Source organism: Neophocaena asiaeorientalis, unplaced genomic scaffold, assembly GCF_003031525.2.
Source record: "Neophocaena asiaeorientalis asiaeorientalis breed wild unplaced genomic scaffold, Neophocaena_asiaeorientalis_V1.1 scaffold508, whole genome shotgun sequence".
Lineage (NCBI taxonomy): Eukaryota > Metazoa > Chordata > Mammalia > Artiodactyla > Phocoenidae > Neophocaena > Neophocaena asiaeorientalis.
In genome coordinates, this window is record NW_020172179.1 from 1,703,293 (window position 1) to 1,729,591 (window position 26,299).

The following is a 26,299-nucleotide window of genomic DNA, read 5'->3' on the forward strand; positions in this document are numbered from 1 at the left end:
ACGCATATATGTGGAACCTAGAAAATGGTACAGATGAACTGGTTTGCAGAGCATAAGTTGAGACACAGATGTAGAGAACAAACGTATGGACACCAAGGGGGGAAGTGGCGGGGGTGGGGTGGTGGTGTGATGTATTGGAAGATTGGGATTGATGTGTATAAAATGGATAACTAATAAGGACCTGCTGCTGTACAATAAATAAAATAAAATTCAAAAAAAACACTTCAAATTGAAAAGTTAATACATGTGTGACTTAAAAAATTAAAAAGTGAAATGATAAAAAATGCAAAAAATTAAAAAGATAAAAAAACTTATATGTACATATGTGAATTACACCTCAATAAAGCTGTTATATTTTTGAAAACATGATTAGAAGTGTTAAAAACTTATAAGATTTGAAAGTTTAAAAACTCATTTTCTTACATAATGTTGAAGTTAAAAAAATTTAAATATTCTATGTAAGGGATAATAAGCTCTTAAGAATTTCTTTCTGAAAAACTCTGAGGCAGTTCATAAGCAAACAATGTTACCAAAAAGAGCTAAGATAGAGATGATTCTTGGGGTGATAATTAAATTCAACTCCTGTATTCATGTATATAGATGAAGTCAGAAGCTTCTGCTCAAAGAAAGAAAAGGCTTTCTGCAAAGAGAGTGAAATGGGGATAAAAAGCAAAAGAAATTAAATGTAGAAGTACTTTCTTCTAATTGAGGGTACAATCATAGGGATTTTACGTTCAAGGCAAAAACAACTTCATAGCTATTTCTTTCTTGCTTTCTTATACAACATGCATTTAAATGAAGATCTCAAAGAATAAAAAGATTAAACAGAAACATTAACGTTTCCCCAAAGTTTAAAATGGAAATGTCTAGTCAAAGTGAACAGAATAAAAATGGTTAAAACATAAATAAACTTCCAAAGAGCCCTTAGACTTCAAAGCAGTTTGAATGGCAACAAATTTCTAAGATGAACTTCCTTCCTAAAGGTAAGACTGCATATGAGTCAATTCAGGAAAAATTAAATACTGGAAATAAAGATATCAAACTGTACCTCGACATTTTTCTTTTTCTTTTCTCTCCCTTCCTTTATAATAATTTGACCAAAGTTATTCAACCTACTTGCCCCTATACAGTAGTGTAATATTTTTTACAATAAGAGTATAGAAAATTAGGGCTAATATTAGGGCTAAAATTAATAATATTTAACAACAATAATAAATATAAAAAGTGTTTATCTTAAACACAAACAATCCTGACCTGTCATGCTTACATAACCATAAAAAATAAAAGCATTCAAAAAAGAAACTATCACAGTTTCATAGAATCGCAGCATTTTAGAGCTGGAAGAGAATTCACAGATCCAGTCCAAACTTTCACTGTAAAAAGATACTAAACCACCATGACCGCAACAACAAAAATGGTAATTATGTAAAGTGAAATATGTGTTACTAACCTCACTGTGGTAAACATTTCACAGTACATACATGTACCAAATTATCACATTATACATCTTAAATGTACACGTAATATGTCAATTATATCTCAAAGCCGGAAAAAAAGATAACTAAAGTTTGTTCATGACCATGCAGCTAGAGGGATGAAGAGTGAAGTCAGGTCTCATAACTCCTAGTCCAGTGCTTTCATCTGTGCTTCATCAACCTAGATTTGATTTTAATTTTTCTACCTACAACAAGTTTCTGAAAAACAGAAATTGTATCTTCTACTTTTTTACGAATCAAAAGCACAGAATACTAAATTTAGAGAAAGAAATTCTGTTTTATCTTAACACTGCTGCATAATGGCTATATGAACTTCAGCAAGTAACTCTTAGAACCTCAGTTTACTCACGCATAAACGTGATGAGATATGTAACTTCTAAACATAATTATTGAATTAGAATACTTGAAATTTTCCATACATTTTAAAGTCCCAAATACACATGAAAAAAAAATTTTATCCTGAATACATATCTAGCTAGGTGGTAAAAATAAATAAGATTCTTAAAACTTACTGTCAAAAGATTGTAGTAAACAAAGGCAAAAAAAAGAAGTGCATGATTCTGACATGTTTAAGATCTGGAGTTGAACGCAAAGAAGTGAACTTAAATGTTTAATTTAACAAATTAAATTTTAATGTATTGCTTAAAATTAAGCAGAAATCTATAATCAAAACATCGTGTGACGCACACGAATACTAATACTCCTGAACAGTGCTGTAACACCCCTATGTCTTCATATACAAAAACATTTTAAAGTTTACTAAACTAAAAGTTAATTTCCATCTATGTCCAAAAGACCAAGATGTTTATAAAATTTCATTTTATTAGAGAGAAGTCCGTAAAGAAGATATAAGCAGCATAATCACTTTTCTTAGTTAATACCATCCTTACATATTAGTCTATTCTATCGTAAGAAAAAGAATGCCAGGGGCTACCCTGGTGACGCAGTGGTTGAGAATCTGCCTGCCAATGAAGGGGACACGGGTTCGAGCCCTGGTCCGGGAAGATCCCACATGCCGTGGAGCAACTGGGCCCGTAAGCCACAACTACTGAGCCTGCACGTCTGGAGCTTGTGCTCTGCAACGAGAGGCCGTGACAGTGAGAGGCCCACGCACCGCGATGAAGAGTGGCCCCTGCTTGCCGCAACTTGAGAAAGCCCTCGCACAGAAACGAAGACCCAACACAGCCAAAAATAAATTAATTAATTTAAAAAATAATAATAAAAATAAATAAAAGTCAAAATACTGGGGGGGACGAGGGGAAGATGGTGGAAAAGTAAGACGTGGAGATCACCTTCCTCCCCACAGATACACCAGAAATACATCTACACGTTGAACAACTCCTACAGAACACCTACTAAACGCTGGCAGAAGACCTCAGACATCCCAAAAAGCAAGAAAGCCCCCACGTACCTGGGTAGGGCAAAAGGAAAAAGAATAAACAAAGACCAAAAGATAGGGACGGTACCTGCACCAGTGGGAGGGAGCTGTTAAGCAGGAAAGGTTTCCACACACTAGGAAGCCCCTTTGCGGGCAGAGACTGTGGGTGGTAGACGGGGAAAGCTTCGGAGCCGCAGAGGAGAGCACAGCAACAGGGGTGCGGAGTGCAAAGCGGAGAGATTCCCGCACAGAGGATCAGTGCTTGTCTGCTCATCCACCGGGGTGGGCGGGGCTGGGAGCTGAGGCTCGGGCTTCAGTCGGAGCGCCGGGAGAGCACTGGGGTTGGCGGCGTGAACACAGCCTGCAGGGGGCTAGTGCACCATGGCTAGTGGGGAGGGAGTCCGGGGAAAAGTCTGGACGTGCCAAAGAGCCAAGAAACTTTTTCTTCCCTCTTTGTTTCCTGGTGTGCGAGGAGAGGGGATTAAGAGCGCTGCTTAAAGGAGCTCCAGAAACGGGCGCAAGCCGGAGATAAAAGCGCAGACCCTGGAGACGGGCATGAGACGCTAAGGCTGCTGCTGCCGCCACCAAGAAGCCTGTGTGCAAGCACAGGTCACTATCCACACCCATCTTCCGGGGGCCTGTGCAGCCCGCCACTGCCAGGGTCCCGGGATCCAGGGACAACTTGCCCGGGAGAATGCACGGCGCGCCTCAGGCTGGTGCGACATCACGCCGGCCTCTGCCATCGCAGGCTCGCCCCGCACTCCGTACCCCTCCCTCCCCGCGTCCTGAGTGAGCCAGAGTCCCCTAAGCAGCTGCTCCTTTAACCCCGACCTATCTGAGCAAAGAACAAAGGGCCTCCAGCGACCTACATGCAGAGGCGGGCCAAATCCAAATCTGAGCCCCTGGAGCTGTGAGAACAAAGAAGAGAAAGGGAAATCTCTCCCGGCTGCCTCAGAAGCAGCGGATTAAAGCTCCACAAACGTGCTTCCCTGGTGGCGCAGTGGTTGAGAGTCCACCTGCCGATGCAGGGGACACAGGTTCGTGCCCCGGTCCGGGAAGATCCCACATGCCGCGGAGCAGTTACCCCCATTAGCCGGGGCTGCTGAGCCTGCGCATCCGGAGCCTGTGCTCCGCAACAGGAGAGGCCACAACAGTGAGAGGCACGTGTACCGCAAAAAAAAAAAAAAAAGTTCCACAATCAACTTAATGTACCCTGCTTCTCTGAAATAGATGAATAGACAATGAACTATCCCAAATTGAGGAGGCAGACTTTGAGAGCAAGATTTATGATTTTCCCCTTTTCCTTTTCGTGAGTGTGTATGTATGTATGCTTCTGTGTGAGATTTTGTCTGTAGAGCTTTGCTTCCACCATTTGTCCTAGGGTTCTACCTGTCCGTTATCTTTTCTTTTCTTTAAAAAAAATTTTTTTTCATAATAATTATTTTTTATTTTAATAACTTTATTTTATTTATCTTACTTTATTTTATCTTCTTTCCTTCCTTCCCTCTTTCCTTCCTTCCTCCCTCCCTGCTTGCTTCCTTCCTTAATTCCTTCCTTCTTTCTTTCTTTCAACGTTTTCTCCCTTTTATTCTGAGCCGTGTGGATGAAAGGCTCTTGGTGCTGCAGCCAGGAGTCAGTGCTGTGCCTCTGAGGTGGGAGAGCCAACTTCAGGACACTGGTCCACAAGAGACCTCCCAGCTCCACGTAATATAAAACGGCGAAAATCTCCCAGAGATCTAAAATAAAGGGAATAATTAGATGGCAAAAAAAAAAGTCAAAATACAGTATTAAAAAAAAAAAATCCAGTTAACTTAAGGCCATGATTTTTAGTACAAAATGAAAAAGTTAATCTCAAAAGCAATATTTAAATCCCAACTTAACTATGGAAGTAATGTTTTAATGTATATTTCAGCATAAAAGTAAAACATTAGCTCCAACGCTCTCAGCAGGACTTGCAGTGCCCACACCCTTTCTTCAGGAAAGTAGCTTGGGCAGCTCCTTATATGTGGTTCATGGTATTTCAGGTCATATGACCTTGTGACCTTAGCCACAGCTGACTAGATCAGAGAAACAATGCCAGCTCAATGCTATGCCACGAAGTCTATCACCAATGACCTATCACACTGTCTCGTGCAAGAACTGCCCAAAACTGTTACAAACAGACACTGTTCTCTTTAGGAAAGTGGGTGTACAGGATAGAGCAGAAGCCTTGACACAAAAAAGCCAAGAGTGAAACAAGGAGCAAGTGAAAAGGAGAATGAGGGTTAATCCATAGTGGCAGTAAGAAAAAGTAGCAGACAGAGATGCAGGACCTAAGTTGCAGCAAAGGGTGATTGTTAGGATATTATTGTAGGCCAAGCCATATTCCACTGTCCCACGATACCTCTTTGACTGTTAAGACAGGTTTCTATGTATCCTCACTGCCCCACATACCCTTAAGTGGTTATCTCTGAAATAACCTGTATCTCTCATCCTTCTGAAAAAGACTGACATTCAAACTCTTCTCACATGCTATATTTCTCAGATTGTTATAGGAGACATTTATAAGTCCATTAAAGTTTTTTAGTATTATATATGTTGAGTCACATATGCTACATATTTTTTAAAAACATTACAACTAAGGCACAGACCAAGGAACAAATTATTTAACTCATTTCTTAAGCATTTAATATGGTACATAACACTACGCTAAGGCTAGACATTCAAATATTAAAATATTATCATAGCCTTCAAGGAGCTTAGTCTTATAGGAGAGTATGAGGAAGGGGAAAACTATGTAGAAAGTATTATAATGGAAACATCTACAGGATATTAAAGAAATGAAAAAATAAACATTCTGGGACTTCCCGGGCAGTCCACTGGTTAAAACTCCACGCTTCCCATGCAGGGGGCGCGCGTTTGACCCATGGTCAGGGAACTAAGATCCCACATGCTGCACACTGTGACCAAAAAAATAAAATAAAGTAAATTAAGTAAATATTCTGCTCTGTCAGAAGGGCAGGAGAGGACTTCACAGACGAGTTGACTAGAATCTGCTGAGTGACTAGAACATTCTGAGTTAGGGGAAAAAATGTGCAAAGGAATGAATGTGAGAATCTCCAGCACACTTAGGAACAGTAAGTAGTTCAGTGTGATTAGTATCCAGAATAAATTTTTTTAGAATGACAAAAGGTAAAGTTGATAAAAAGCAAGTAGAGGCAATAACATGAAGGGACTTACATGCCACATTTAGGACTTAAGACTTCATTCTCTTTTGTGTTAAGGAAGTACTGAATAATTTTATCAGGGGAAAAAAATAATCTGATGTTTATTTTATAAAAAAGAGAAGACACGTAAGTTTCTTATTTTCAATAATGGCAGACTAGGACTTCCCTGGTGGTGCAGTGGTTAAGGACCCGCCTGCCAATGCAGGTGACATGGGTTTGAGCCCCAGTCCGGGAGGATCCCACGTGTAATGGAGCAACTGGGCCCATGCGCCACAACTACTGAGCCTGTGCTCTAGAGCCCACGAGCCCCAACTACTGAGCCTGCATGCCACAACTACTGAGGCCCGCGCACCTGGAGCCGTGCTCCACAACAAGAGAAGCCACCGCAATGAGATGTCCACACACTGCAATGAAGAGTAGCCCCCGCCTGCCACAACTAGAGAAAGCCCACACGCAGCAATGAAGACTCAACGCAGACAAAAAATTAATTAATGATAATAATAAAATAATGGCAGACTATGTTTTTAGCTTACCATTAAGAACTAAAACTGTTGTATAAAATGTAAAAATGTCTCAAAAGCATCAAAGAAATGATAGTATGGATACAAACACCAAGCCAAGAGTAAAGCACAGTGAACCCAAAGAGAAAGGAAGCAAATCCACTTGTAATCTGAGATCACTTGCTAGTCCTGGAAAATTAGATCCTACATTTTGATAGCCTCTGAGACAAAGTGGAGGAGGAGAGTTAAAATTGATTAATTTAATGTTGTTCTTGGACTGGTAACGATTTCTGCTGCCATAGAAAAACAAAACAAATCCTCTCTGAAGGACTCAAATATTCTAAAAAATAACTTTTCAAATAAAATGTCCAACACAGCAAAAAATAACCAGGCACCCAGGAAAACTGGACTCCATTAGACAGAACCAGCAAGCACCACCAAGATAAACATACCCACAAAGACTACAAATACTATACCTACCAGAGTAAGGCAATAGAATACTTCAGCAGAATATATTCAAAGAAATCAAAATCAGGGAAAAAGAAATAGGTCATATAGCACTTTAGGAAAAGAAACATAGAACTTCTAAAAATAAAACACACAATAACCAAAACTTAGCAAAATAATAATAGACTATTTTAACCACAGGAAGTGGTCAGGAATAAATTAATGAAGTAGATAACCAATCAGAAAAAACTCCAGAGAACAGCAAGCAAAAGGAAAAAAATGTAAAGTAAGGAAAAGAGGGTAAGTGACTTAGATGATAAAGAAAGTTGAGTGTACATTTAATCAGAATCGAAGACAAAGGAGAGAGAGAATGATACATACTTGAAGAAAGCACGGCTCAGAAATGATGAAAGAGATAAACTCACAGATGGAAGAAGAAAAACAAATTGAACATGAAATGAATAAAAAGAAACCATTCTGAAACTGAAGGAAATCAAAGAGAAAAACAAATATCATATGCTAACACATATATATGGAATCTAAAAAAAGAAAAAAAATGGTTCTGAAGAACCTAGGGGCAGTACAGGAATAAAGATGCAGACATAGAGAATGGACATGAGAACACAGTGAGGGGGAAGCATAAGCTGAGATGAAGAGAGTGGCATTGACATATATACACTACCAAATGTAAAACAGATAGCTAGTGGGAAGCAGCCACATAGCACAGGGTGATCAGCTCGTGCTTTGTGACCACCTACAGGGGTGCGATAGCAAGGGTGGGAGGGAGATGCAAGAGGGAGGGGATATAGGGATATATGTATACGTATAGCTGATTCACTTTGTTATACAGCAGCAACTAACACAACAATGTAAAGCAATTATACTCCAATAAAGATGTTAAAATAAGTAAATAAATAATTTTTAAAAAAGAAACCAGAGGAAACCTGCAGATTACCTTCAAAAGACCAGGTCAGAATGACAGCTTCTCAACAACTAAATTGGAAGCCAGAACACAATATGCCAAGTATAGAAAGGAAGGGAGGGAGAGTGGGAATAGACAAATAATTCATTTTAAAAATGAGCAAAAGATATGAATAGACATTTCTCCAGAGAATATATACAAATGGCCGATAGGCACAATAAAAGATGCTCAGTATCATTAGTCATTGGGGAAATTCATATCAAAACAATGAGATAGTACTCATAACCAATAGGATGGCTATATTAAAAAGAAAACAAGTCTTGGTGAGAAAGAAATTGAAACCCTCATATATAGCTGATAGGAATGTAAAATGGTACAGCTGCTTTGGAAAACAGTTTGGCACTCCTCAAAAAGTTTTTTCCAGCTCTGTTGAAATATAATTGACACAGAACATTGTTTAAGTTTAAGGTGTTCATATATTGATTCGATACGTCAAAATGGTAAACACAGAGTTAGCATATGACCTAGCATATATATTCTCAGGTATATACCCAAGATAACCGAAAAAAACACGTCACACAAAAACTTGTACACAAATGTTTGTAACAGTTTTTATTCATAATAGCCAGTAAGCGGAAACAAGTATCTATCAACTGATAGGCAAGCAAAATAAATGGATAAACAAAAATGTGGTATATCCGTACAATGGAATATTATTTGGTCATAAAAAGGAATGAAGTACTGACACATGCTACAACATGGATAAACCTTGAAAACATTATGGTAAGTGAAAGAAGCCAGACAAAATAATGCCACACAATGTATGACGCATTTATATGAAATATCCAGCATAGGCAAGTCCACAGACAGACAGCAGATTAGAAAGCTGGGGAGGGGCGAGGGGTAAGGGGTTAGGAGGAGTGATTACTACTGAGCCTAAGGTTTCTTTCTGGAGTAATGAAAATGTTTTGGCATTAGCAGCGATGATTGCACAACCCTGTGAATATAGTAAAAACCACTCAGTTAACACTTAAACGTGTACCTTAAAGTGGTGAATTTTATAGTATGTGACTTACAATTCAATTTTTTTTAATGAAGGCAATTTCTACTTCTAACAATGATGGAATAATAGGGCAGAATTTACCCTCCCATCTTAAACAACTAGAAAACTGAACAAAATACATGAAATAAAATTTTCAGACAACAGATACTGAAAAATAGCACAGGAGAAATAAGATAAAGAAAATGAGCTTAAACAACCATCCCAATTTACTGCCGGAAGACAATTTTCTAGCTGAAGCAGAGCAAAGGCAAACAGAACATGACAGTCTCTCTGAAGTGTGGAAACAGATCAGATTTCAGGAAAGCCAAAAGGAGCTAGAGTCTATGGGCAGAGAACTGGCCAGGAAGGAGAGGTTGGGGAGATGTGCAGAAAGATGGCCTCAAGTCTCTGGCTAAGTGCCAATTTGTGCATGTGTAAGAGGAAACACAAGGAAAGAAACAATGCACAGAGCTCATAGTGGAAAGACCTAGTAGTAAACATGGCTAAATTACCCCTAGGCTAAAGGATGCTCTGAACCTGCACTAACAAAGATTTAAAACCAATCCTTGGGGACTTCCCTGGTGGTCCAATGGTTAAGAATCCTCCTGCCAATGCAGGGGACATGAGATCAATCCCTGGTCAGGGAACTAAGATCCCACATGCCAGGGGGCAACTAAGCCCGCGTGCCACAACTAGAGAGCCCACGTGCCGCAACTACTGAGCCTATGCACCACAACTAGAGAGAAGCCCGCACACCGCAACAAAAGGTCCCTCATGCTGCAGCAAAGATCCCACGTGCCGCAAAGATCCTGAAAGCCGCAACTAAGACCCAATGCAGCTAAATAAATAAATATTTAAAACCAATCCTCAAAAAGATCAGACTAATTTCAAGTAACTTAACTGTGAACAAGAATAAAGTCCAACACCATTTCAAGGAAATTTTTTTAAATCCAGACCCCTGAACACAAAACACACCTTTCCAGTATAAAATCAAAAATTACCAAGCATGAAAAGAAGCATAAAAATAAAACCCGTAACAAGAAGAAAGGTCAACTGACAAAAACTGACCCAGAAATAGCAAAGATTAAAATACTAAAATATCCATTATAGCTGGGGTCCCCAGGCCACGGACCGGAACCGGTCCGTGGCCTGTTAGGAACCAGGCCACACAGCAGGAAGTGAGCGGTGGGTGAGTGAGCGAAGCTTCATCTGTATTTACGGCCGCTCCCCATCGCTCACATTGCCACCTGAGCTCCGCCTCCTGTCAGATCAGTGGCAGCATCAGATTCTCATAGGAGCGCAAACCCTGCTGTGAACTGCGCACGTGAGGGATCTAGGCTGTGCGCTCCTTATGAGAATCTAATGCCTGATGATCTGTAGTGGAGCTGACGCAGTGATGCTAGCTCCGAGGAGTGGCTGCAAATACAGATTATCATTAACAGAGAGGTTTGACTACACAGAGACCGTAATAAATCAACTGCTTGCAGACTCATATCAAAACTCTACCAGTGAGTGGAAAGTGACAAGCTGCATCTGGTGGCAGGCTTTACAGTGGCAAGTGAGTTGATGTACTTCAATTGTACAACTGCATGTGGTGGCAGGCTTTAAGTCAGAAACTGACACTTATTTCAGTCTGCGCATGGCCTGCCCATTATTTTATTTACCACTTCTGTCTGCACCTCTTTCCTGCACTGTGCACTTCTCTCAGTCACAGTGTGGGTAAGCCCACAAGCTAACCTAGCCAAAATGAGGAAAAAACAAATGTCGCTGGAGAGCTTTTTTGAAAGGGGGGAAAGACCCAATGATGAGACAGCAGAAGACTCTAAGAAGAAGCCCTTTACTGGGCTTCCCTGGCGGTCCAGTGGTAAAGAATCCGCCTTACAATGCAGGGGACACGAGTTCGATCCCTGGTCGGGGAACTGAGATCCCATATGCTGCAGGGCAACTAAGCCCGCACACTGCAAGTACTGAGCTTGCGCACCTCAACTAGAGAGCCTATGTGCCGCAAACTACAGAGCCTGTGCGCCACAGCTAGAGAATAGAAAACCCACACGCCACAACTAGAGAGAAAACTGTGCACTGCAACAAAGAGCCGGCGCGCTGCAATGAAAGATCCCGCGTACCTCAATGAAGATCCTGCGTGCCGTGACTAAGACCCAACACAGCCAAAAATAAACTAACTAACTAAATAATAAATAAATAAATCTTTAAGAAAAAGCCCTTTACCACTGGTGAAGAGTTGAGCCTGCCTGCTGCTAAGGACATCTGTCATGAACTTTTAGGAGAGGCTGCAGTTCAAAACGTGGCACGTGTTCCTCTTTTGGCTAGTACCATAACTAGACGAATTGATGAAACAGCAGAGGATACTGAGGCACAATTGTTAGAGAGGATTAATGAGTCACCATGGTATGCAATCCAGGTTGACGAGTCTGCTGGTGTTGACAACAAGGCAACAATGCTTGTTTTTGTGCGTTATGTCTTTCAGGAGGATGTGCATGAGGATATGTTATGTGAACTTTTGTTGACAACCAACACAATAGCTGCAGAACTCTTCAAGTCTTTGAATGACTACATATCAGGAAAAGTGAATTGGTCATTTTGTGTCGATATATGCACGGACAGAGCGGCTGCCATGACTGGATGGCTTTCTGGTTTCACCACTTGGGTCAAAGCGGTTGCTTCTGAATGTGAGTCTACACGCTGTGTCACCCATAGGGAAATGCTGGCTAGCTGAAAAAAGTCACCTGAACTTATTAACGTTTTGCAGGATGTGATTAAAATTATCAACCATATTAAAATACATGCCCTTAACTCACGTCTGCTCACGCAGCTCTGTGAGGAGATGGACACAGAGCACACATGTCTTCTCTTATACACAGAAATGAGATGGCTTTCTAAAGGTAGATCACTGGCCAGAGTTACTGAGTTATGAGAGCCACTCCAGAGATTTCTTTTAGAAAAACAGTCACCCCTGGCAGCACATTTCAGTGTCACAGAATGGGGTCACAAAACTTGCTTACTTGTGTGACATATTCAACCTGCTCAACAAACTCAATCGGTCACTTCAGGGGAGAACGACCACTGTGTTCAAGTTGGCAGATACAATGGCTGCATTCAAAGCCAAACTGGAATTATGGGGGCAATGAGTGAACACTAGGATTTTTGACATGTTTCAAATATTAGCAGAGATTTTGAAAGAGGCTGAGCCAGGGCCTTCTTCCCCCCAGCTGGTGCATGATCACCCATCTCAGCTTTCAAAAGAGTTTGAGCATTACTTCCCAGCCACAAAAGACCCCCGAACTGGGAAAGAGTGGATCTGCGACCCATTTGTGAATAAGTCCAGTGAATCGACTTTGTGCTAGAAGAGGATCAACTGCTTGAGATTGTAAATGACGGTGGCCTTAAAAGTATGCTTGAGACAACTTCAAATCTCCATACATTCTGGATTAAAGTCAAGATGGGATATCCTGAGATTGCCACGAAAGCACTGAAAAGCCTGTTTCTGTTTCCAACATCCTATCTTTGTGAAGCAGGGTTTTCTGCAGTGACAGCAATCAAAACGAGACTACAGGGTAGACTAGACATAAGCCACACACTTCAGGTGTCACTGTCTCCCGTCACCCCCAGATGGGACCAACTAGTTGCAGGCAAACAAGCTCAGGGCTCCCACGGATCCTGCATTATGGTGAGCTGTATAATCATTTCATTATGTAGTACAGTGTAACAAGAAGAAGGAAAGCGCACAATAAACGTGATGTGCTTGAATCATGTGAAACCATCCCCCACCCCCACCTCCCCGGTCCGCGGAAAAACTGTCTTCCACGAAACCGGTCTCTGGTGCCAAAAAGGTTGCGGACCGCTGTATTACAGAAGTTATAGGTTTGGGTTCCTTACATTGTATCATAGCAAACTGTAAGGATAAAAGGTTTCTTCCTGTTCTCTATTAAGAGAAATAATTTTGAACTCTAAAAAGTTAGTAATACACTGAAATAATAAGAGTGAAAATAATTCACTTGAATAGTAGTTTAGATTTTTATTTTTTAAACTGAGTATCTTCTTTTAAAGCTCTTTAGTATTTTTCCCGTTTTCTCTCATATTCTCTTACTTCCTCAGAATTCATTCTCTTGAAATTTGCTCGCTTATAAAGACAAAATGAAGTAAAAGTACAAAGAAATGACAAGTGAGAACCTACCTGAAGTCTTGCTAGTTGAGCAGTACGGGCTACTATTTTATTGTATGGCTCAACAATTTTTGCTTTCATCCTAGAGGAAAAACAGAAGGAGGAGTGACAAAATCATCTTCAAAATATCAATGGATAAAAATATTTCCATTTTATTCATTTACAAAATGAACAACAGTACCTATCAACAGCTCCCTGTAAAGCCCCAATTCTTGTCTGCATCATCTGAAGGACACCTAGGAAAACATAACAGCTTACATTACTTTACAAATTTACGAGGGTTCAAATTGGGTAAAAAGTTAAAAGAAAAAAATAGAGAAATTTTTCCATATTTTTCTGCCATCATCATAATCCAACCCGTATCTTTTACCTAGACTACTGCAAAAACCTCTAACTAGTCTTCCCCGTCCTAACCTTGCTCCACTAAAGAAGTCTGACAAGGAATGGGGAGTGACGGCTTAATGGGTACAGGGTCTCCATTTGAGGTGATGAAAAAGTTCTGGAACTGGATAGTGATGGTTGCACAACACTGTAAATGTAATTAATAGCACTAAGTTATATAGTTTAAAATGGTTAAAGTGGTAAATTTCATGTTAATGTGTATTGTACTACAATTACAAAAAAAGAAGCATGGGACTTCGCTGGTGGCGCAGTAGTTAAGAATCCCCCTGCCAATGCAGGGGACATGGTTCAAGCCCTGGTCCAGGAAGATCCCACATGCTGCAGAGGAACTAAGCTCGTGCACTACAACTACTGAGCCTGCACTCTAAAGCCCGCGAGCTGCAACTACTGAGCCCATGAGCCACAACTACTGAAGCCCACACGCCTAGAGCCCCTGCTCCGTAAGAAGAGAAGCCACCGCAACGAGAAGCCCACGCACCGCAATGAAGAGTAGCCCCTGCTCGCCTCAACTAGAGAAAGCCCACGCCCAGCAATGAAAACTAAACACAGCCAAAAAATAAAGAAACTTATCTTAAAAATTATATTAAAAAAAAAAAGCCTGAGTGATCTTTGGAAGTGCAAATTATAACACTCATCTGCTAAAACCCTTCCCCAGTCTCCCCTTTGCTCCTATGTTAAAACTAAAGTCCACAGCTTGGTCTACAAGGCCCTGAACGATCTGGAAATGAGGTACTCTCCTCCTGGTATACTCTCTCTAACCCCCAATGCTAGATAAATAATAAATATGGACAGCAAGTATATTATTGCCTTTACTCTCTACTTACATAACATGATGAAGAACTGTTTATAAAATTGTAAAATTATTTTCAGGAAGACAGATCTGAAATTTTACTTTTTTATATGCCTAAAAATGGGCTTTCCAATATTACAGATTTAATTATTTTGAACTATATTCTTTAAAACTCAGTTTCTATATTCAACTGGCATAGCTGTAGTTTTGAAACATAGTATTCTAAATAAATTTAAGTATAGAATGTTGTCATATTAGATGAAGTAATTTCAGAATTAATACTCCTATCTGCATACAAATGTTTTAATATGGCTCAGTCCAATAGAATCCTTTCTGGACCCAAGGATTTCTGCCAGTGTTATGGTTCACTGACCTTAAACCTCCAAGAATGAACTGGCTTTCCTTGTTATCATCACTTCCTCACATCTTATTCTCTCCACAACCCACTCGCAACACCTTTCACACATATGCCACCAAAACAGATCTTGTCAACGTCACCAGAAATCTCCAAGGTGCCGAATTCTATTGTCAGTTCTGTCTTGATCTTGTTCTAACTCTCAGAAATGCATGACACGTTGAACCACTCCCTCCCTAAAACATTTTTTTCTCTAGGCTTCCAAGTCATCACCCTCGTGGGCTCCCTCTGATGGCATGAGTTGCTCCCACTCCTTCTCTGTTGGATCTCTACATGCTGGAGTACTCCAAGATTTGATCCTCAGCCATCTTCTCTTCTCCATCTAGAATCTCTCTTAGGGATTTCATTCAATCCCAATGTTTTAAACACTATCTGTTCAATAAAATACTGATTTTATATACACACATATGTACATACATCTATATAGATTTTCTTTATACCTGCCTATCTATACACACACACACACACACACACACACACACACACACACACAAATCTCTAGCCCTGAACTTTCTTATGACAAATTTAAGACACCCAACAAGATAACTTCTGCCCCACCATGATCCTCTCCAGTGTGACACATCTCAGTTACTCATACCATCATCTATCCAATTTTTCAGACTTAAATCTTAGGAATCACTGTTGGTGACTTTTTTCCCTCAGACTTTTCATTTCCCATCAACAAATCCTATCAGCTCTACCCCCATTTTATCCCATTCACTTCTCTCTCTTTATATCCACCACTAATTCAAGGCACCATCAACGTCTACTACTCTAATAGCTTCTAAATTGGTACCCCAGATTCTACTCTTGCCTTCCTATAGAGCCACCAGAGAAAACTTTTTAGAGCATTAATCACATAACATCTCTAATTAAAACCCTCCAATTGTTTACCATTGCATTTAGAATGAAAATCAAAATTCCTTCCCAAGAACCTCATCTACAATTCTTTCCCTCATTCACTAAACTCTAGTCATACTAGCCTTTTCTTTCTGCCCTTCAAACATGCCACGCTAATTCCATTTATTGGTCCCTCAGCTTACCACACTCTCCTCCCCAGATAGTCATGTGGTAGCTCTTTCTCATCATTCAGATCTCAGTTTAAATGTCATCTTCTCAAAGAAGCACCTCCTGCCCATCCTAGCTAGTAAGGAATTCCCATTCTTCTACCTCATCATCTATTTTATTTTCTTTTAGGACTTAAAAGTACCTGAAGTTCCCTACTTACACATTTTTTTTTTTTTGGTCTAACTCCCTACCTAGAACATAAATATCATGAGAACAGTGACTCTATTGTTCACAGGTGCCTGGTATCTAACAAGTTCTCAATTACTATTTGACTGAGTGAGCAAATAAATGAAGAAATTAGGCTATCTCTTTTTAATAAAATAGGCTTAATTAAATATACCTCCAAACTCCATAAGGACAGGGACTCTGTATATTGTTACAGCTGCCTGGAATCTAACAAATTCTCAATTAAAATTTAAATGCATAAATAAACAAAAAATGAAGAGAGAGTAAATTTTAATAAAATAGGCTAAATAAATAAATCTCCAAATGAATTATATGGCCAAAATTTTACATATATAGGAGAAAAAGCAGATGAAGTAGAAGTTGGGGTAATACATTTTCAAATACATAACACACATCTCAAAAAGTTTAATAAATGATTAGAAATACACATCATGCTAAAATGAATACTAACTGATTCATACTTTGACTTATGTTCAAATAATCTGGAGAATATTCTTAGATTATCATAGGAATTCAGAGAAGTCAGCCTTTGTACTGTACACAGTCACCCAATGGACTGTCATTCTAACTCAGTCTAACAGCATATTTTAAATGTTTTAAACACTGAAAAGCACTCTGGGGAAAATCAGCACACTATAGAACTAAACACACATAGGGAATTCCCTGGCTGCCCAGTGGTTAGGACTCGGCACTTTCACTGTGGTGGCCCAGGTTCAATCCCTGGTGTGGCCAATTTTAAAAAAAGAAAAAGAAAAAGAAAACCACAATGAGAAGTATTTCTGTTGTGATGATTCATCTACACCTATATACACTCAGAATCAACGTACTACCAGGACATCCCTATGGGTTTCTATAAAGGAAAAAAACCTTTATTCGTTTACAAAAATTACCATTAAAAACAAGGTATTATTTACTTGCTTCCAGAAACATATAAAAATATTATGAGATTAAAGAAAATTAATTTTCCATAATAAGTCAGTACCTAGAGCCTCTTAATTTTCCCATGAACATAGTCTGATATCTATCCTAAATATTCAAATAACAAACCGTTATCTCCAAAATACTATGTTCTTCATCAGGATGCCTTAGAAACAGTGCACATGCTGAAAATAACATCTTTGAGTGCACATAAGAAATACTAGAGGAAGCATTAAAGAATATTGCATCACAGAAAGCAATATCCTTCTTCCTTAAGAATTTCATCAACATAGGGAAAAATCACTTAGCTTTCTTTTGATGTGCAATGATTAATAGTAATCACAACACAAGTGATAATGGAAAATACAATATTAACATTTCATATTTATGAGATGCAGTTTAATTTAATAGAGAATGACAAATTCATAAAAGATGTAGTCAAACGAAAATAAGAGAGTTCATAATAAAAATCCAATGTACTATCATTCTACTATACTTTCATTTTTGAAAAGCATTTCAAAGAAATAGGAAAGAATTCAAGCCTATTTCCACTACTTTAGTGGAGTTAATTTTGTTTTTGTTTCTTTTTTTTTTTGTCCACGCCACGCGGCTTGCTGGATCCTAGTTCCCCAACCAGGGATTGAATGTGCGCCCACAGCAGTGAAAGTGCGGAGTCCTAACCACTGTGACCACTGGAATTCCCCTGCTTATTTGTTTTAATTAACTAACAGTTATAAAAGCACTAAATATGTGCCAGGAATTGTTCAAAGCATTTCGTTAACTCATTTAATCCTCTAAATAACATATTAGTACATATTAATACTCTTCCTTTATAGATAAAACTGAGGCACAGAAAGGTTAAGTAAGTTGTCCAAAGTCACACTTCTAGTAGGTGGGAAAGCAAGGATTTAAACCCAGAGAGTTTAGCTCAGGGGTCAGCAAAGCTTTATTAAAGTTTTGTTGGAACACAGCCACACACATCCGTTTCCGTATTACCTGGCTGCTTTCACCCTGTAACAGCAGAGTTTAGTAGTTGCAACAGAGACAGTATGGCCTGCAAAGTCTAAACTATTTACTTTCTGACCCTTCACAGAAGTTTCCAAGCCCTGGGCTAGCTCTGTACAATGTATAATAGTTAATGGAACTATACCTTCCAAAGACTCAATCCCAGTTGCTTGTGCCAATAAATCTTCATGTCTTGCAACAACCTGAAAATCAAGAATGAATAATCAGCACTCCAAGTATTAAGTATTTTAATTTGTAACCACAAAGTAGAATTGAAGGGCTCTCTCTTTATGGAAAGTGGGAAAATGCTGGTACAAAAAATACAGGTTATAAAGGTGTGTTTGAGCTGAATGACTGGTGGGAACACAAACACGCTATAGCTCAACACAGAGCCAAAGATGTCTTTTCATTAGCCCCGTGGTTTCCTAAGGGGATGTGCAGGAGGAGTTCTGCCCAAACTGAAAAACAAAAACCAGCTAATTCTTGCCATGCTAATTAATACACACTTCCCTTTTAAAGAGTGTTTTCAAACATCGGTTCTTTTAGTTCTTGCATTTAATTCAGCATCATCAAGACCACATTCTAATTGGGAAAGATAAAGCAGAGTCAGCGCCTCCCTAAACATCTCTCTGCTTCCAGCTTCCTAATGTCACAGCAAATCCTCTTCCCTGCAGAAGACTGGTATTTTCAAGAAAATTAGGGCAGTGTGAATAGTCATATCAAAAAAAAACCCATAAAAGTTAAGAGTTAAAGGCTACACACAAGACAGTCCTAGAAACACCAAGAAATCAAGCAAATCTTTAGAACAATGCAGGAATCCTTATTATTTTGTACCCTTTATTACAATGAATAAGAAGTTTCATGTCTAGTCTGTAAACTGAAGCTCCTAATCAGCAAAGATTCATTCAATGGAATGCCTAAATCCTCTACTTTGTCCTGTTTCACACGTCACTTGTCATTCTACCAAGTTCCTCTATCACATATCTAAAATAAGTGTTACTTTTGGACTCCTATGTCTCTTATCCAGAAGACATCTGAGTTCTCCCCAGTCCACTGATATGGTCATTAATGTGTCCATCCTAACAAGATGAATATTTTTCTAATTCTCTATTCTTTGTCCCTTGTGATACTCTGGAAAGGTTGAAAAGCCTAAAACTACAATTTCATAGACTCCCCTTTCCAACAGATTTAGAAGACAGAAGAAAGAGGAAAACTATCTTCCCATTACTGTTTCAGCTAGTAAGCAAAGTCCTGAGACCTGAGGATTTAGAGACAGTTGAGACAGCCCTATAGATCATTCCAGAGTTCAGTTACCAAGCACCCAGAAGCTGAACTTTAGCAGTGGCATGGGAGGTAACAGCAGGAGCTTCCAGGTCTCTGTGTTGCACCTGTGGTAGATCCTTCAACTCATTCCATTAGCTGTCCACCCAATCCTCTGTATTAAATATCTTCCTGCTTTAAATACCTAGAGCAGTTTCTGCTTCCTGTACTAAAGCCCTGACTAATACATACTTTGGTACACCTTTTGTAATTTTAATCATCTCAATGATATATATATATATATATATATTTTTTTTTTTTTTTTTTTTTTTTTTTTTTGGTTCACGGGCCCCTCCTGCGGTACACGGGCCTCTCACTGTTGTGGCCTATCCCGTTGCAGAGCACAGGCTCCGGACGCGCAGGCTCAGCGGCCATGGCTCACGGGCCCAGCCGCTCCGTGGCATGTGGGATCTTCCCAGACCGGGGCACGAACCCGTGTCCCCTGCATCGGCAGGCAGACTCTCAACCACTGCGCCACCAGGGAAGCCCCGATCTCAATGATATTTTAAATTATTTTTATTATATTTTATTTACTGGTTTGGTTAGCATTATCCCAATTTTGCTTCTGCAGAAAAACAATTGTAGCAGGTTTAGATCTCATACCAGGAATCAGAGACTTCCTCCACCCTACATCCAGAACCACTGTAAGCATAACTTGCCCCCTCTACGAGATGTTAAACAGATTTTAAGTTTTTACTGATTCCTTCAGAGAAGGTACTATATGCAAAGAATAAGGAAAATGCCAACCACAAAAAGGCAGAAAGAATTTCAGGTGGCTCCTGCAAAAAGCTACCCCCTGAGAAACCTAGGCAGAATTAAGTGCATTTTCCCCTGCTCCCACAGACACTTTGTACTATTCTATTTAAAACAGGCATCACTTGCCTGTCATTATTTCTGTCTGTATCTGCCACTGGTCTGTGAATACTTGGAGAGCCAGGAAACGTTTTCATTTTTCTATCCGCACAGCCTAAAAGCAAAGCCTGACAATTAAAACTGTCCTATAAATGTTTCTCAATAAGTATTGATCTCTAATTATATAATCAGAATTTTAAACTGACCTTAAAAGTCACCCCAGTCTGAACTAAGCTGCTCTTTTTTTTTTTTAAAGAACTGTCTATAATATATACTTCTTTTTTTTTTAATAAATTTATTTATTTATTTATTTTGCGGTACGCGGGCCTCTCACTGTTGTGGCCTAACCCGTTGTAGAACACAGGCTCCGGACGCACAGGCTTACGGGCCCAGCCGCTCCGCGGCATGTGGGATCTTCCCAGACTGGGGCACGAACCCGTGTCCCCTGCATTGGCAGGCGGACTCTCAACCACTGAATTTATTTATTTTTTCTTTATTTTTATTTTTGGCTGCATTGGATCTTAACTGCTGCGCGCAGCCTTTCTCTAGTTCCGAAAAGCGGGGGCTACTCTTCGTTGCGGTGTGCAGGCTTCTCATTGTGGTGGCTTCACTTGTTGCGGAGCACAGGCTCTAGGCATGCGGGCTTCAGCAGTTGTGGCACGTGGGCTCAGTAGTTGTGGCTCGTGGCCTCTAGAGCGCAGGCTCAGTAGTTGTGGCACACAGGCTTTGTTGCTCCACAGCATGTGGGATCTTCCTGGACCAGGGCTCAAACCCGTGTCCCCTGCATTCGCAGGCAGACTCCTAACCACTGCGAAACCAGAGAAGCCCCAAACTGCTCTTTTAATTGATAAAGTAAGACACGAAAAACTTAAGGGAACATGTCTCATTATACCAGATCTAGGTTTCCTGGAAAATAGTTCATTTATTCATGCAATTTGTTCATTCATTTAAATATTTAAGTGCCTACTCAGAAAGAAAGGCAACACTAGAAAGTACACCATAAAACCACCCTATAAAAATCACAGAATTGTAGAAGAGGAAGGAACCTTCAAGATTTTCTACTACAATCTCCTCTTCCCCCTTATTCACTCCAACCCATTCCATAGGTTTTTTTCCTTTTTTTAAAAAAATAAAAAAAGCAAGACTCAAAGGCATTACATGATATGAAAGTTAACAGCACAACTGAGATTTGGACCTATCTCCTAACTCCCCCCATTGTGTTCTATCCACCACAAATTTATCAACTTTCTGTAATTTCATCAAATATTACATTTTGTGCTCATAAAGTGTGAACTGCTGGTGAGAACATCCCAGTTTTTCTTATTCACACTGTTCTGCTTCCAAAATCCTATTTTCTATTATCTTTAACAAAGACATCCTATTTTTTGCCTACCTATACTCTCTCCATATCAGTTAAGATGATGAAAACAAAGTATGAATAAAAGGTTTTGGAGAGATGGGTATATCCATTTTTCAAATAACAAAAAGTAGTTTACAGAAAACTTTTCAAAGATATACTTGGAAAAATATACATTTGTTCATGTAAATATGCATTTAGATTAAATAATAAAAGGATTATAAAAATGATATATTATCACTCTGCGTTGAAAAAATTGTATGATCCAGAAAATTGGAATTACCTGTAAGTGCAGTTCTTTATCCAACTGACTGATTCCTTGGGCAAGTTTTGCTAGCTGTTCAGCAATTACAGCTTGATGAATAGATCGAGAAGTATAAGTTTTTACATCAAAGTCTTCATTTAAAAAATCACTATAACACTCTGGGGAAAAAATAAGAAAAATCCTCATTAATTACACGGCACCAAACCACAGATATTAAACAACAGAACAATTATAATCATAGTTAACATATTTTGAGGTCTTGCTATACACCAGAAAGTACTGAAAAGGCTTTCTGCTGTAAATGAGAAGAGGCGGTAGCAACAGCAGAAGAGATTGGTAAAATTCACTAAGAACTTACTACACGTCAGGCACTGATATAAGCACTTTATACATACTAACTCATTCAATGTTCACACAACCCTGTTGGAACTATCATTCTCCCCGTTTCACAGGTGAAGAGACAGGCAAAGACAGGACATGCAACTTGTGCAACTTCACTGTTTGAACCCAGGCAGTGTAGCTGCAGAGCCCACGCTCTGGACTACTATGCATATTCCTAAAAGCTAGTTTTTAAATCAGTGAGTCAAAAGGAAAATATTGAGTAAAAGATTGAAAAAAAAAAAAAAAAAAACTACTAACCACAGCTTTTAACACAAGAAAACAAGGTCACTGACAATGACAATAGGAAAACTGACTGTATTTGATAATTATGGTCTCCAGCATCTCCAGACTGATGCACAAATACTGTTATAATAAAGTGAATCTGAAATTTTAATAGAAGTAGGCAAATGCAAACTTACAGGTATTACTGAAATTTTGGATTTATGGGTGAAATAAGTAAATGGAAAGAGAAACCATGTTGAAAGTAGACCCGTAAGAGAAAGAAAAAAAAGGGACTTCCCTGGAAGTCCAGTGGTTAAGAATCTGCGCCTCCATTGCAGGCGGCACAGGTTCAATCCCTGCTTAGGGAACTAAGATCCCGCATGCCACGCGGTACAGCCAAAAAATAAATAAATAAAAATTTTAAAACAAGAAGTGATGCTAGATGTTAAGAAGATACCTTCCTGTACACAAATCCACAAATTTGTGGGTGAAAGTGGAGAGAATTATGAACGAAAAATAGATACACAGAAGTGAAGTCAATGTAGGTATAAACAATTATCTCCTAGCCATATGGTAGATATACGTAAGACTGCCTTGACAGAGATTATGAAACTAACAAGCTATAAAATAGACTACTTACAAGAAAACTTCAATTGTCTATATCCACTCTAACGTACACTCCATGAGTTTGCTTTGTGTACTACCACACCCATAGAGCCTGAACAATGCCTGACACATGGCAGGTGTTCAATACTGGTTGAATGCATGAATTAATCTATGTATCAGCTGGAAGTATCATTCTGCTAAAAACAAAGATTCATTCTTGACTACTCTCAAAGTGTAGTGGAGTGAAAGAAGGAAACTGCTACTTTGGCCTTAATTCTGAGAACCCCATTTCCTTCGAGTTTGCCAAGTAGTTCTCAGAATTAAGGATCCTGCCAGGCAGACAAGTGGAGAAGGCTATTCCAAGAGGGAAGGTTTAGAGGCAGCAAATGTAATGGCATATTTTGAGGAATAAGGATAATACTGACTTAAGTATGTCTAGATCACAGTCTGTTTTGGGCAGAAACGGTAAAGAATGATAGGATTTGAGGTTCCAAAGGAAGGTTGGGGTGCAGTTTGAAAAGAGGCTGGTAAAATATTCAAAATGTTCAGACTATTTCCCATTTAAGGTTTTAAAGCCAAGAAAGAGCTCTGTTAGCCTTGTGTTGTAGAACAGTTTCTGGCAGCTGTATGGAGGATGACTGAAAAGGGATTAGCCATGCGGTAGTGCGCTGGGGCTGGCTCGCATTGGATCCTGAGAGCCAACTGTTAATCTCTCAGGAATTCTGTGAGCCAGTTGACATCACATGTAGGTATCTTAAAACTGACCAGGGGGGCTTCCCTGGTGGCGCAGTGGTTGAGAGTCCGCCTGCCGATGCAGGGGACACGGGTTTGTGCCCCGGTCCGGGAAGATCCCATATGCCGCGGAGCAGCTGGGCCCGTGAGCCATGGCTGCTGGGCCTGCGCGTCCGGAGCCTGTGCTCCGCAACGGGAGAGGCCACAGCAGTGAGAGGCCCATGTACCGCAAAAAAAAAAACTGACCGTGGTAAGGGTATTTACACCATGAAAATTAGCATACACTACAAAATCAGGGCTTCTTCTATTTTCCCAGGACGCTAATTTATGAACACACCCATGGAATAGAGCCACAGAGGCCAGTAAGGGGCTATGTTAACAGCCTAAGTGACAGGATGAAGACTAAGATAGTAGCAATAAGACTGTCAAGGAAGTGACAAATTTGACAAATATTCAGACACCATAATGTATAGGACTTAGAGACAAGCTGAAAGATGGGTGATTAGGTAAACCAAGAATTAAAGGATGATTCCCAAGTTTCTTGATTAACTGACATAGGGAATTCAGTTTTGCATAAAGTAGTCCACCAGGAATCTTTGTATAAAGATGAACATGAATGTACCCCTGCCTTCAAGGAACTGATAACCTACGTGGGAACAAGCACACATCTAACCTACGTGGGAACAAGCACACATCTAACTTACCACATACAATTAACGGTAACAGAGACTACCAAAGGAAAAGGTTAGAGGAGAGGGGTTAAAAAAAAAATTCATTTCACTTTTTCATGTGCAGAACCTATACTATTTGTTCATATGTAGATTTTTTTATGTAGAATTAGTAGTGCTTGTTCACTGTCAAGAGATAAATGTCCAGTAGAGAGTGGTTCTATAGCTCAGAAGAGGAGTACGGGCCATATGTGTATATTTGTATACATATTAATTTTCAAACTATGAAAAAAAGACCAGATGATTTAGGAAGACATTTTAGAATGCACAAAAAAGGAAAACGGGAACGACAGAGCTCAGAAGCAGGAAAACACCAAAATTTGGGGGTAGATAGAAGAAATGAAAGCAATCACAGAAATTAAGTGTTCAGAGAGAAAGAAAAACAGGAGAGAACAGCAAAAAACCAAAAGGGACAGCTTAAAGAAAGTCAGTAGTGTCAAAGATCTTATAAAGATCAAACGCAATGAAGGCTGAATACTGGCCATTGGATTTGGCATCTGAAGACAGACTGTCCTTCGTGCTTCTCTTTTAGCTTTCTCATGCCTATAGGAGGCACATCAGAAACACCTCACAAAATTTCAAACTATGCATCTGCTGACCAACCCTATCAATCCTATCCTCTATCACTGGCAGACCCCTGACACAGTGGATCACTGTTACTGATGGAAATGTTTAATTCCTTAGGAATGTTGTGGGAGGGAAGAGTGGAGTGAACTACTCAATTAGGGGTGAAATGAAGATGACAAGCATCTAAAGAAAGCTGAAAAAGAACACTTAGAGAATTAGGAAATTTTTTAAAAAATGGAACAAGCCACATGAGGCAAGTATTTCAATAAAAGATTCGAACCCTTTCATAAGTTCAAGTAAGATAAAGACCGAAACAGTGTCCATTTGATTTATCCACAAGAAAGTCACTGGAGACCTTGGCAAAGTGATTTCAATGGCATAGAATGAGGGTAACTGGGTCCTTGAGGAGACAGGAAGAAAATCCAGAGCACCAAGGGGAGGGACTGTCCTTAGGAAGGAATGGAGACTTCACTTCTTTTATAATTGAAAATACAACAGAAAAGAAGGAAGAAAGAATGACTGCAGGTTCAGGCTTAGTTTATAGGTTTAACCGCAAGAAATAGAAGAAGTGCATATCTAATAAGATTTTTTTTTTTTTTTAGGGAACTTGAAAACCATTTGTTGAGCTTGAAGGGAGTGGTTTGAAAAGAGTAGATTTAAATAATTATTGTGGAAGATGGGAAAGAGAACTAAATAGGAAAATACAGAAAGCAGAATTGAGGACTGTTTACCTCAAAAACTGATTACAATTGCTGGAATGCACCCAACTGAAATAAATACCCATGCACGGCATGTACTGTTTCCTCCACTTCACCTGGGAACGTCCTATTTACACCTCAAAAACAACTCCATCTAGAAAGCCTTTCCTGACACTCCCTTAAACCACTCCCAGTTATCATCCTCTTTTGTATTCATGTTTTACTTCATATACAATTCTACTGCTACCCTTACAACACTATATTACGGTGCCTACCTTTCTAACTCTACAGGGCTATTTCTCCTACCAAAATGGTGAGCTACTTGAGGGTGGGAATTGCGTATATATCCGGAGCTCAAAACTTGGTTAACCTGAATTTAAATTAAGGTACAAAGATGCATTAGCCAGAGATCCTAACCTAGAGAACAAGATCTAGTTCAGAAAACATCATTAGTAACTTTTGACAAAAGTATGTAAATTATAATCAGAAGGCAAGGAATTAAGGGCAATAAAAAAACATACAACACAGAAAACAAACAGTACTTTAGAATTTTATTTCATTCGTTTAGAACCTATTTGGGTCTACATATGTGTGCATATGCTTCTTTACTGTGATG

At 39.5% G+C, this 26,299-nt stretch overlaps 1 protein-coding gene across 1 annotated transcript in view; it reads right to left on the minus strand.

Annotated features, from left to right (window-relative positions):
* Window positions 1-26,299, minus strand: part of COG5 (component of oligomeric golgi complex 5) — a 269,636-nt gene that overhangs the window by 242,258 nt on the left and 1,079 nt on the right. The window contains exons 2-5 of the mRNA XM_024761085.1: window positions 21,768-21,907; window positions 18,101-18,158; window positions 13,353-13,407; window positions 13,184-13,253 (exon numbers count right to left, since the gene is read on the minus strand). Of these exons, the coding sequence (XP_024616853.1) occupies window positions 13,184-13,253; window positions 13,353-13,407; window positions 18,101-18,158; window positions 21,768-21,907 (323 nt within the window). The remainder of the gene's footprint in view (window positions 1-13,183; window positions 13,254-13,352; window positions 13,408-18,100; window positions 18,159-21,767; window positions 21,908-26,299) is intronic.